Genomic DNA, 13343 nt, shown 5'->3' with positions numbered 1-13343 from the left:
TCAAAACTGTCCCTTTTTCACAAACTTATAGCAAATGAAAACAGTGTAAACAGTTTTAGAATTTTTATTTATTTACTTTGTAATTAATAGGCACTTGGAAAGTGCAATGCCTTTCTTTTTTTCTATCCTTCTGTTAGTAGATAAAGAACACATAATCTGTAACCAGACCTAGAGCAAATGCTCAGGGAACCTGACTTCAAACAGGAACGGGAGAGTTATTTCTAAATTTGCTTCACCTTAAAATTTAACAGCAACAGCTATTTATTACACACCTTCATGTTGTAATTTGGTGTGTTATTAGTTAAGGACTGTCCCTGAAGGTTCAGTCATTTCAAGGAGCTCACTTCCATGAGCTCACTTGAAAGAGCATGGCAGATGAGAAGTTGTTCTGCTAGTCTGGATGGAAACAGTCTTGGTTATTGCTACTCTTTTGTAGAAAATACTTCCTAAATCTTTCTGAAAGGGCTCACAACGGTACAACAAAATGCAGGAATAGAAATATGCTTCTTGCCACCTGTTAAATATTAAATACTCTGCTTGTTACTAGAGAACTCTCATTCTTCCTGACTCCTCAGTATGGCTGCTAAGTATCCTCTTCCCAACTGCTTAAAAGCATAATGAATTCCATACAGGGTCATTCTTGAGACCTTGTTATGGAGGAGCAATTTGGAAAGAACTGAGCCCAGTTTTACAGTGGGAAAATCAAGGCTGCTCTCAGCCGTGGGCTCATGCTAAGCTCAGCAAACAGGATGGGCTCTGCAGTTCTGGTGGCAGATCATGAGAAAAGCAGCAGCCTCGGGGCAGGGAGGCTGTGATACACCTTCACCTGCAAGCTACAAGCCTATGAGTTCATGGGTATGAAAGTATGGCCAGAGGAGGGTGTGAAGTCCCCCCTCAGTAAAAGTGGACCAAATGTTGCCAGCATTCAGTGCTGCCCTTGGGCAGAGTAAGTTGTTCCTGTGGGGACAAGTACGTGCATCACCAGCTCCTCACCCAGGAAAACAAGTGCAGACTTGTGCTGTTAGAGAGCTGTCTCCAGTCAGAGAAGAGCTCTTTGCTGCTGTTTGTGGTGGTTCCTCTTTGCAGCTAGCTGTGGTAAGCCCCCACAGAGCATGGAGAGAAGAACCACAGCACATTAATCTGTTTTGAAGTATCTGTTATACATCTCAGGCCCTTGATCCTCTAACTGGAAATAAAAGGCTAAGAGGAATTTGCAAAAAGGGAGCATTTTCTCTCCCAGAAGCCTTTTTCATGCTTAAAAATTGCTATTTGAGAACAGAAAGGCCATTGTAAGCAGAACAAGCCAAGAGGATGAGGTGCAAGTCACAACACTATGTGTCTTTGCTCAATCTTACAGTAAAATATAAATTGAAGTTTTGACTCTTCCAGATTGGTTTTCTCCTTGTCAAAAAAGGAACAGTCCTCCAGATTTACAGCTAAGCCTGGAGTGCAGGTTACAAGGCATAAATAGCAGGCTTGCATCCTCCTTCAAAACAGTTCAGCTGATTGCTGCTGTGAACAAACATGAAATTGAAATATAGTTAATTAAGCCCCTAATTTTTTTTCTTTATCCCCTCACTATATACATTCTTTTTTTCAATTTTCCATAATCTCACTACATTACCTCTATAATTTAATCTCCTTATTATGAAGAAAGCATAAAACAGACCAGAAAACAACCTCCCCCTGCTCCTCCCCTTCACAATGTCCCAATAAACAAAACAGGGAGAGTTACCTCTGACAATTAGAGCCTGTAATGTAATGGATGGTTAAAATATGTACATGACATCACTCTTAGCTTTCATTTATTTGTTTTTCTAGTTGATGCATTGCAAAATAAGCCGCTCAGCTTGGAGAATAAAACAAGCAGTTAAATTTATTGATAAAAGACAAAATGCTGCCATTTTTGAACTCTCCCCTTTGTTACATGGTTTAAGTGAGGACATTAGCTGTCAGAAAACCAGTCAGGATCTGCAGATGATTCTTTTATTAATGGGGCTATTTAAAAGCATGAATTGTGTGTACATTGTCACTGACATCACACATTTTCCATATTCTGAAAGATCTTCATTTGGAAAGATCTTACTCATTGTTTTGCAGCTCCTTTCTCTTTTTAAAAGAAACTTTCCAAAGCAATTACATTGCATTTATATGGCTTTATAAAAATTTTGAGTAATATTTTGCTAATGACATCAGGATGTTCCTGTTTGAAAATTAACTAATGCTGCTTCTAAGTTATTATGAACTAACCACTAATTATCATAATCTTTATTTCTTTAACCTAATTTCTCCCTTATAAAATCACAAAGTGAAATTTTGCACTCACTGAACTCAGGGTTTCATCTGAGGGGATTTGGGTCTTGCTGAAGTCAGTCAAGATTTTCCATTCATATGGTTGAAGCCACTGTCAATATAGATGAGCTTAGGCTAAGGAGATTCATTAGCTATTCATAGAATCATAGAATATCCTGAGTGGGAAGGGACTCACAAGGATCACCAAAGTCCAACTCCTATTCAAACCTAGGGTTTCTTCCAGTATATATGAGAAATCAAACTATGAGAAGAAATGACTGGCAAGAGGTCTGTTTAGGATAGTCATGTTCACTGCGTAGGGTATAGAACATGAAGCTGTTTATTTTGAATTTACATTCCCAGAAATTATCTGTTTATGTTGCTGGCATAATCCTATTTTTTCAAGTAGTTGTTCAACAAAGCCTCTAAAGCCACTTTACTTGTTTCAAAATGCTCTCCTCTAATTCCAACACAGAATTCCTCCACATGTGTTTGAAAAACACCCAGGAGAGTTTTCACAGCTGCTGTCCGTGTTGCAGCCTCTTCTGGGTGAATTTTGTTTCATCAGCATGGCTGGCCTCACAAGCACAGTGGTCACTTAAAAATTAAACAGATCACATGATAGGAACACTAAGAATTGCTCCCGTTGGGCATTTATTGACTGTATGCAGTTAAAGTCATTAAACAATAGATTTCAATGTTCTAGAAAGTCTAGGTAGCATGTACTGAAATGGAGAAATACTTAATGTATCTTAAGTCCTTAATGTTTTTACTTCCTTCTACTGAGTTCAATTTTTATCTTTGCTCCTTTGATTCATAAAGGTGAATGTCAATGTACTGACAGACAATTTCTTTTGTTTTTGCTACAGGTGGTTTACAAGCCCAACTACTGTAAATGCTTTTTATAGTGCATCTACCAACCAGATCAGTGAGTATCTTCCTGCTGAGCCTCCTTATAAAGTGCTTTTTTGGGAATATATGCATCAAGCTTCACATAACAGCTATATCTGTTGTGTTGTTTGTGACTGAAAATTAAAAGTTCAAACCTGGTAATTCAGCTGTGAGACTTAAGTGTGTATGTGTGTGTGTTTGTACTCTGTCCAATGTGAATGATAGCTTAAATCACTTTTATTAAAGCCTAACGTTTCTATCTTCTGTTTTCTGTAACAAAAACATGTACACACATCTCCATGAACACACACTGATAGCAGTTCTGTCCTCCAGTATTGACATATGTAATGATAAATGTGACTAGAGAAGACTGTGATATAGACTAGAAAACATGAGAAGGTGTATCCAGTGGATTTGTTCAATACATTCAAGGACAAGGAGTGATATCTGTAGTTAACTGAAAATTCTTACCTGTTTGTGCAGTACTACCTGTGTGATTCTAATCCTTGTTACTGGTTGTTTTTAGACAGCATATATTCTAGTGTGGAAACAAATAAGGTAAAAGAGCTGAGTTGTTCAATGATGTATTACGAGTTTGGAAGCTCATTCCTGTTTGCTTTAATAGGGCTTTGAATTGAAATTTTCTAAAATTCTATACCAGGCTTTAAAATTCTATACCAGTCTGTGTGCAACAGTTTTACCTTTACCCTGGCAATTCTCTTTGCTCTTATTAGCTTTGCATGTTAAATTGGCCTTCTTTTTCTGTGCTGTTAGGGTCTGGAAAGTGGCTGCCACCACTTCTGTGGTCTCAGTCCCCAGAGTCAGGACCTCAAAAATTGCTGAGTGATTCGCCCTTTTTCTCCTGAATCCCTTTTGGTTGCAGAGAGAAAGGCACAAAGATAACATATCACACTGAAGAAGGTAAAGCAGAGGACTGGCAATTTGAGTCTGCTGGTATTTGCTTCTACCAATTTCTGTAAACAGTTTTGCCTTCAAACCACTCACTTAAATTTTTTTGTGTCTAAGTGATCTCATTTGTAAAGCATGAATATTAATTAAGCAGTTCTTTTTATTAAAAATAGTGCTAGATTTAGATTGCTCTGCCTTAATTAGAGGACTGCCATCATTAGGCAGTCACGTTTTTGTTGATCATCTGAGGGAGCACTTGGATGCGGTGGTCACAACTCTGAGGTACCCCTGCAGCATTACAGCTGCGCTTCCTCCAGCCACCACTGCTGCTAGGAAGGTTTTATGTGAGTGGAGAGGAAGCCTGCTCAGAGAAGAATGAGACCCATTGCTGTTATACCTTCTTTAATATTGGGTTCTTTCAAATTTGAGCAGTGCTCAGCTGTCCCAGCCTCTCTGCCATGGCACATTAGAGAAAACTGTGATGAGAGGCTGGAGCCAGCCACTGAAAACTTTACACTCACTGTGTCTAAAAGAGTCAGGAGGCAGAGTTGTCAAACATAACCCATCAGTCATGGGTGTAGAGGTGATTGTATTTTCTACCATAACTGCTGGCAAGTGACCTGGAAGTTTGGACAGTGCCACTCACTCTCAGTCCTTTTTAGGACTGTTTCAAAGAGGAAAAGGATTTAGGTGGCTCTTTCTGAACAAAGCCCTCTCATACCTGAGAGAGAGGTACAAATGTAATCATGCCCCAAAAATGATGTGCAGCAGGAGGGAGGATTCAGAGAAAGGCACAGTACTGTCTGCCACTGCTGGCTGGTGTGTTTTTATGGGGCAAGAGGCCCTGTGTGATGTGGGAGGAACATTCTCTGGTAGAAGTTGCTGATAAACATTTGACACATCACTACTGATTTCCCATTAATTCTAGTGGGGAAGAGCTGCTACCTTACTGCTTTGCAGCTGTGTTTTCAGTAGTGATCTATATAAATTTCTTGAGGCTGTTCACATGCCACAAGAACTGTGGCATTTTTAAAGGCCTTGTTAAATAACAGAAAAAAAGTTCTAGAAACCAGAATAATTTGAGAATAAGAATTAAGCTTGAACTCTAGCAAGTTAGATGTAAAATTATGATAAAGCAAGCCCAGAAAGATTTTGAGGACCAAATTTCTCGGAGCTTAAGAACTAATACTAAAACCTTTTTGTCAAATACACTGAGAGAGGAGAGTCTCTAAGGCATAAAAATAAGATAACTCTTTGCATTGAAAGAGTTTGGGAAGATCTAATTCTGGACCTTGTGCTTGAGAGACATTAGTCCCAGAAATTGTTTAAAATTTAGTGTCTATAGAAGGGACTTTAGAAGAAATTCATACAAGGAACTGTGACAAATATAAGGACCAGTTAATATTCTCCCAGGTATTTTAAAGGAACTTAGACAAAAATTTTCCAAACAACCAGCTTTGATGTATTGCCTATGGCTGATAGTGGCCTCAGCACAGGAAGAATAGGTGTGACAAGTATCAAATTACCTATTTTTCAAAAGACAATTCAGAGGGATCTGCATAACAAGTCATTTTAGCCTTTATAGGAAGGAATCTGTTTGTGACCACAACATGATTGAATAGAGAGAATGAATAAGCATATAACAGTGAAGAGTGAACATGAGAATGTGAGATGTTTTTTGCTTTTTCTTTTAGAAAAAATTATGCTTGCTTAATCTACTAGAGGTTGTTTTTTAAATTCAGAAAGCAAGTAAGTATGCTTGATACGATCATATCCTTTTTTTCCGTAGAACATTTTAGATGAGGTTCTTTCCCAATACTATTAACTGAAAGTTGTCTTGGGACAAGTAAGAAGGACCTTTCGTAAATTAATGACTGATTAGAGATAAGAAAAGGAGGTAGGAGCCAATCACTTGTTGGCAAATAATTGAAGGGGTGTGTTATGAGGATCTGTGCTACTCACTGCATTAGCAGATGAACTGAAAAGAGGGTGTTCTATTCTGCACAAAAGCACAGAGGGATATAAACCCAATCCAGGAGGACAGTTCCCTCTGCTGCTGGCTGCTGGAAGGTAGGATTATGTGCTAGCAGAAGAATTACCTCACAGGTAGTTACCTGAAACTCTTTCCCTTCACACCTACAACTGATCACTACTGTAAATGAGTGAATGGACCAGATATGCTCTTCATCTGCTTGAGTACCCCTGCTCTTCAGTGAGCAAACTGGACTTTAGTATCTAATAAGGGCCATCTATTTTTGCTCTTTATAAGTGAGTTTACTAAGAAGTATTTGAGAAGTAAGAATTTTTAAATGCATAATAGAAATTGATTATGGAAAGTAGTTTCCACATGAACTGGAAAATCCCTGGCTCCAAAATTTGATTCTAAAAAGTAGTTTGGAAATGGAAATGTACTGTGCGACAATATCAACAAAACTACAGCAACTCCAAACTTGATTAGTCACTGGAAGCTTCTTGAAAAAGTTTAGAGAAAAAAAAAAAAATCAGTGCCTTGACTCATGGATTCTGAAAAGGAGCAATCGTCACGTGCCTGCACAAGGGAAGGGGAATGTGGATGTCCTGAGCACTTCTGAGCTTTAGGCAGCTGCTTTTGCTTTCTGTGTTAAGAGCACAGGGAGGTCTCTGACACTCCTGATGGAAGGATCACAAATTCTTCTCTTGTTGTAATCTGTATCACTGACATAAATATTGGAATATCTGTGCAAGTCCATGTGATCTCCATATACAGGCATGATGTTAGTGTTTTTAACTTGACTATTCAGTTACTTGGAAGAAAAGGTCATGTTTCACTAAAAGAGAAAATTAATAGAGAATAGAAACTAGATCATTTAAAAAAATATTAGATTTGGGAGAATCTAGCAAATCTTGCATAGGCAGTAGATGTACCAAATTTTGATGTCTTTTAGTGCAAACACTTTTGTGTTTGGTGTTGCTTTGTTTCATTTTCATTACCAAACTATTGGTAGTTTGAATGATGAATGATTCTGTTAATATCTCCAAAGGAGAAATAAGTAGCTGCATCAAGGTGAGATGTGCCGCAAAGAGCAGAGTTAAAAAATATGTTACATCTAATTTATCTTAATATTATACAAGTTTACTCCTGGTGTTCTCTGTATGTGAGTTTTATTTATTTATTTCCTCTTTTTTGATAATTCAAAGTGTCTTAGAGGAACCACTGTGCATGTTTATAATGGTTGTTAATAATTTTCTAATCCTAGTTTGGATAATTTTTCAATTTTCTGTGCATTTGCTCTTCAATTTCCCCTTTAATTATAGGCACTTAACAAGGACAACAGGTATGTGCCATTGCCTTTAGGGTCTCAAAATGTATCTAAGTACACTTCATATCATCTAAGCAGCATGAATACTAACTTTTTAATTATCATAATTGGAACACCAAAAACAATTCCTAAAGGATTAGTTTATTTTAATGCACTCTAGAGCAGTCAACAAATATGTGCTGAAAATAGATACAAATGATGATCAAAGTGTGCTAGCATTTTTCTGTTCAAGAAAAGGTTTTATTTTATTTCATTGCAGCACTAAAATATTGGCCTTTGAATATGTTAAGGATAAAAGGGAAATGTTCATCAGACATTTGGCGTGATGAGGGTTTTTTTTTCAAAGTGTAAATATGTATGCCTCTAGAATATATAAAAATAGTCACATTTGTGGGCTGTGAACAGTAGTGAAAGGGGGATTTACAGTGAACTGAGGCAAATATAAGCAATGCACTCATGAGGTGTAAGCTTGAATAGATGCACTGGATAATTAATGTTGATATTATCTCTCTAAGTTTATGTCCATGCTCCTTCTAAGTCATTTGTGCTGTTACTGCAGTTCTCTAGTGAAAGTCAAGTCTCTCTTTAGAGAGAGGCTTCAATACATGTTACAGGAAGCAGATATGATCTACAACAGAATTTAAAAACTGCATTCAAATTAGCATCCACAGAGAAAACCACAGATGAGAGCTCATATTAGCCAATAAGTATCATCTTTACAGGAAGCATCACGCAGATGTTGACGCTGGCAGCTCACTGATGCTGGGAGTTGCAAGGGAGAACTCTTATCTTGCCAGGAGCCAGGGAAGTGCTGGCAAACAGCACCTGGTGCATGGCCAGGGCAGGGTGAGGGGAATGTGCATAGGGCATTTTCTCTTCCCTTAAGAACTGGACTATTTGGAAGGTTATTGATGAAGTAATTTCAAGTGTGCCATTAGTTTCCTGGAGGTTAATGAACATAACAGATCTGGACTGAACACCTTGTGAGCCCTGTTATTAAGTAAGTGCTAAGTGTCTTAGGTGAGCCCTCATTTTCAGTTTTCCTGATTTACTAAAGACTACTATTCTCTTTTATGTAACCATGGTGCATGATCCTTACCTCCATTCTTTATTTTTTCTTCCTAAAATTCCTATCTATGAATGTATAAAATAGAAGAACTTGTACTTTGTTCTTCTCCCTCTAGCCCCCATTCCCTTGGCCCAGGGAATCCACTGAGGTTTTTTCCTCATAAAATAAAGATTTAAGTTTCTTGTAAAACAGATGCTTTCACATTTCCTACTCTCTTAGCTGACAGTATTTCTTGGCACCTTACAAGCCATGTCATGTTTCTCCTCATGTTGCCCCACTGAGGTTGGTAAACACCAGGTTATCTCTTTTTTATGAGTAGAAAAAAGCCTCTTGTCAGGTTCGGGTGAAGGAGAAACTGAGCCAAGAATTGAAGCAGAGGCTGCAGAGACCATTACTTCCCTGTATCTCTTTAATGAATTTATTCACCGAGTTCTTCATAAAATTAAGCTTTGTGTTCATGCAATGCATGAAACAGTTACTGTGCCTCACACAATTGACATTTTCTGTCCTTGCACAATTTTTGTTTTCTGTCCTCTTTTTCCACAGGATAAAACTTGAAATAAGGTGTATGATTCAGGTCCATGTAATGATAGACATTGGTCTCTATCACCTACATATGGATGCTCAAAGCTGTCTGGGTGTCTCAAATTGTCTGAAAGCAATGTGTTTTTTCTCATTTGTTTTATCTGAGCTAAAACTTGCAGGAGCCCCTTGCCAATGAGACTGACAGCTAGACCCCAGAATCAAAACCATCACTGGGATGAGATTCAGTAGTCCAAATAGAAGTCTGTGGAACCATTTTAAACAAATGTATCCTGTCCTTTGAGCTGTTTTTAGACAACTAACCAACATCCCAGCTGTCTTCACGTTTAATTCCGTATGTGAATTTAATGTTCTTTGATTGCTGACCAGCAGTTAGTCTTCTGATTATATCTTATCCCTTTAAAACTCTACATCTGAATTCATTCAGTGAATGAATGTGACTTGAAAAAAACAAGTTAGAGCTTTTGGACACATCTGAGAACCGTCAGCACACTAAGTGGCAGAGTACCCTGTATATCAAACAGTTTAGCTCAGCTATCTCCCGTATCTGTTACTTATCTATGGACTTCACTAGCCTGTGAGAAGTTGCTTAAAACAAACCAACCTCATTATTGGAAGTTGTAAATGCACTAGCTTGGAATAAGGCTTTTCCTTGCTCAGTTAAAAACTTCATGCAATATAACTGAATAATTTAAATTAACTATACAATTTGAATTCATATTTAGACTTGAACTGCAAATTTTCTCATGATTTGGTGAGTCTTCTCATGTGCTTTTGGTTTAGTTTATCCATTATTGCTCTGTATTTTTTCAGGGAATTATCAGATAAAATGCAATTATTTATGTCTTCTTGGTAAACTAGCAATATTATACTGAGGTAAGGGTATTCATCTGCAAAGTGTGTTTAATAATGCCATGAAGGTATTAGCTAGTAAATGGATTTATTAATGGCAGTAAAGTCCCTGCAAAACTGAAGAAAAAGAAAACACCTTCAAATTTTAAATACATTCCGACAAACTTTACAGCACCTTGATGGAGAGAGATGCTGAAAATTACATCATGGATAAAAATGAAGATAGAAACCTTTAATTACATTAAAAGTAGTCTTGTGCAGGCAAAGTTGCGTCAGAGCTTCAAGATCAGCATAAATTCAGAGTGAAATATTTGAAGTAAGCCAGGTGTTGGCTCCACTGCTTGAAGTGCCCCTGCATTCCAGAGCAGTTGGGTGACTAAGGGGAAAGTTGAGCAGTCACTGCCCAAGACACAGGGGTTTGGAAAGCCAAAAGCCCCCCTGGAGATTAATCTGGCAAGGGATGTGAAGAAACGTTTCTGCAAGTGTAGCTGCAGCAGCATCAAGCTGAGGGAGAATGTAGCGCTGAGTGAGGGCAGGGGACCTGGTAACAGAGGAGATTTACCCTTTGTGGAGGAGGAGTAGGTATGGGAATGTTTGAAAACACTGGGCAAGCACAAGCCCATGGGATCTGTCAGGGTGCACCTACCAGCTCACAACATCATTGTGAGGCCACTCTTGGTAATCTTTGAAAGGTTATGGTGTCTGGGGGAGGTTCCTGAGGACTGGAAGGAAGCAATTGTCATTCCTATCTTCAAGAAGGAAGATCTAGGGAATTACAAGCCATGCTCACAACAGGCTTGCAACAGTCCCTGTGTACATGATAAAGTAAATCCTGGAAACAGTTTCTCTGACCAGCTTTCTACATTGAGATTACTAGCTCAGTGGAGGAGGAGAGAGATGTGAATATGATTTATACTTTAGAAAGAATTTCTGCACTGTCTCCCCTGACATGCTCAAATACAAACTGCTGGAGAATTGGCCACTCGAGCAGATGGTCAGGTGCACTGAAAACTCCTTGAACTGCTGGGCTTAAAGGGCTGTGATCAGAACAGCTGGTCCCTAGCATGGTGGGATCAGTGGCACAAAGTCCATCTTGAAGATGATCTAGCCTGGCTGTCCCACCTTGTCCTAGCCTGGCTGTCCCACCTTGCCACCAGTAAGATGCATGGATGTTGGGTCCCAGTGCTGTTCTGTGACAGCCTGAACTCAGCTGTCCACAGAGCAGTGCTCTTGTGACGTGTGGCACCAGTGCCCATCTCAGAATGATGGTGCAGTGGCACTGCACCAAACCCGGTGGCATTGCTCCAAATTTAGGTAGGTTTTAAGAAGGTAGGCAAAGCACATTCTGCAAGTCCAGGTCTTGATGGCAGATTGATTTGTGTGGGGTCTGTATTAAGATAACACAGTTTTCCTTTTGTTTGCTGTTGGTGAGTAATGGCCTTGGATGTGGACTCTGGGCCTGTATTTGTGATTTAGTCTATAAAGAGAGAGACTGTCAGCCTGTACCTCTCTTTTGGGGCTGTGTAGAGGGAGAAAGCTTTAAAAGATGCACAACACAGGCTAAATTTGTGGTCAGGTGTTAGCTCAAAATACATTCCCACTGTCTGTATCTATTCCTTAAGATGTGAAATTCCCTGAAGTCTGTCTGTCTTACTCCTTCAGATCTGTCCTTTGCCTGCTTGAAATCCAGTGGCATAGAAATAATCCCATTAGTATTTATTGCATCTGCAGCCTACTATGAGCTCTCTGAGTTTTTTCATTAATTCTTTTAGGTGCAATATGCCAAGCAAAAAAAGAAACAGGCTTCATGGGGGAATTGCCTAAATCAAGGGATTCAAATCAGCACAAAATAAGAAACTGTCTGGTGATCAATCTCATGTTACAATTTCAAGGACATTCTAGGTATAAGACATTGTTATACTTGATCCCCCAAGGATGATGTAGTTGTTGCTTGCCTGAAGGAGACGTTGCATAAAAAGCGTTGTCAGCTCTTAATGTGTTCCTTGTAGTGTTGGAATAGTGGACAAGCACCCTCAGTCCCTCAGTGCTGCTGACCTCTGGAGAATGGGACCCATTTGCTTTTCTAGCTCACCGAGAATCACTTTCAGACCTAGATTTTTCTTTATTACCAAAAAACCAACAAACAAACAAAACCAACAAAACCACAAAAACATGCACCCCCCAAACAAAGTAAAACCAAACAACTCCTACTGGTGATAATGTATTCCAGTTTCCTGAGGTTTTCTGAAATGTGTAGTACATTCTACTGGCCTCTGACTTTGCTTTGGCCTGAAAATACTTCCTGAGCTTCCCTTAGTGCAAACTACAGAGGTGTTTTCATACATGTCCAGAAGCAGAAACCACTCCTTCAACCAGCACTTTGCTCAGTCATATCTAACCTAAAATATATCCTGACTCTGAGTAAAATAATTACCAACCTGTTGTACAGGTTCAGCATTGGTGCTTCCTCCCTTTCATGCACATTGATCTGTTCAGTGAAACTATCTCATGGCTTAGCTCACAGCTGACTGTGTTTCAGCAGCGTTCTATGAAGACACATTTAGTGTAGCTGGATAAGCCTGAGTGAAGATTTGCACCTAATTTGCTGTAAATAATGTATATTACCTCTACTGCAGACAAGAGCAAACTCACTACAAGTTTATACCTGAAAAAAATAATTGCAGCTCCTTAAAAGATCTGGATAGCCTCTTGGTGCAGTGACAGGCACCCAGGATTGTGTGATCATTAAACATGATTTGTGGGGTGACTGTGCTGCCTTGGTTCATACTGCCTTCAGTATGGGCTCATTTGTTCATTTTGACCACAGTTCCTCTTCTCTGCTGTTGTGGGGACAGGATCATTTAGAGTTAGCAGAGCCTAAGCTTTCCAAAACCTTTTCTGAATTTCAGTGTTTGGAGGGAACCAGTTCAAACTAGATTTTCAGCTCTGACCCAGCTCTTAAGGCCTAACAAGCAACTTTCATCAGGTTGTATGAGTGTACCATTGCTGCTTAAAATGTTCAAAACATGCATAATAAATAATCTTCTCTATGCACTGGGAGGCAAGGAGAGTTAGATCGGTAAAACTTTGTCCTTGACATTGGTAAAATTGTGGTTTGCAGTGCTGGAAAAGAAAATTATATTGGGCTTGAAACAACATCTGGAGAAGTAAAAAAAAAAAACCCAGACAACACTCAGAAAATAAGTTTGAAGCTCACCCTTTTTATAAGCTAATTGCAGATAGGGAATGACGGCAGCCACGGAAGAGCAACAGAAAAAGCAGCTGGGCAGACCAGGAGGACACAACTTGTGCCACATCACTTGGCATGAATTACCCTCAGCATACTGGGTTTGGTTTGTTGGTTTTTTGTTTTGTTTGTTTGGTTTTTTTTTTTTTTTCATTTGAAAGTAAGTTTGTTAAGATTTTGTAAGGAAAAGACAAAGGTCTTGCCTAACAACTTATCTCAGATATAAAGAAATCCATAACCA

General features: G+C 39.0%; 1 protein-coding gene and 1 long non-coding RNA gene across 4 annotated transcripts in view; one reads left to right on the top strand and one right to left on the bottom strand.

The window, feature by feature from the left end:
• The window catches only part of LOC137468309 (uncharacterized), a 405810-nt gene that overhangs the window by 73650 nt on the left and 318817 nt on the right, over positions 1-13343 (bottom strand). The window lies entirely within an intron of this gene.
• PHEX (phosphate regulating endopeptidase X-linked) overlaps positions 1-13343 on the top strand; it is a 107055-nt gene that overhangs the window by 79444 nt on the left and 14268 nt on the right. For all 3 annotated transcript variants that reach the window (XM_068179878.1, XM_068179879.1, XM_068179875.1), the window contains exon 15: positions 3162-3220. In XM_068179878.1, coding sequence (XP_068035979.1) covers positions 3162-3220 — 59 coding nt within the window. The remainder of the gene's footprint in view (positions 1-3161; positions 3221-13343) is intronic.

The sequence above is a fragment of the Anomalospiza imberbis genome, chromosome 2, assembly GCF_031753505.1.
Source record: "Anomalospiza imberbis isolate Cuckoo-Finch-1a 21T00152 chromosome 2, ASM3175350v1, whole genome shotgun sequence".
NCBI lineage: Eukaryota > Metazoa > Chordata > Aves > Passeriformes > Viduidae > Anomalospiza > Anomalospiza imberbis.
Note: the sequence above shows the minus strand (reverse complement) of the source record. Positions and strands in the feature narration are given on the sequence as shown.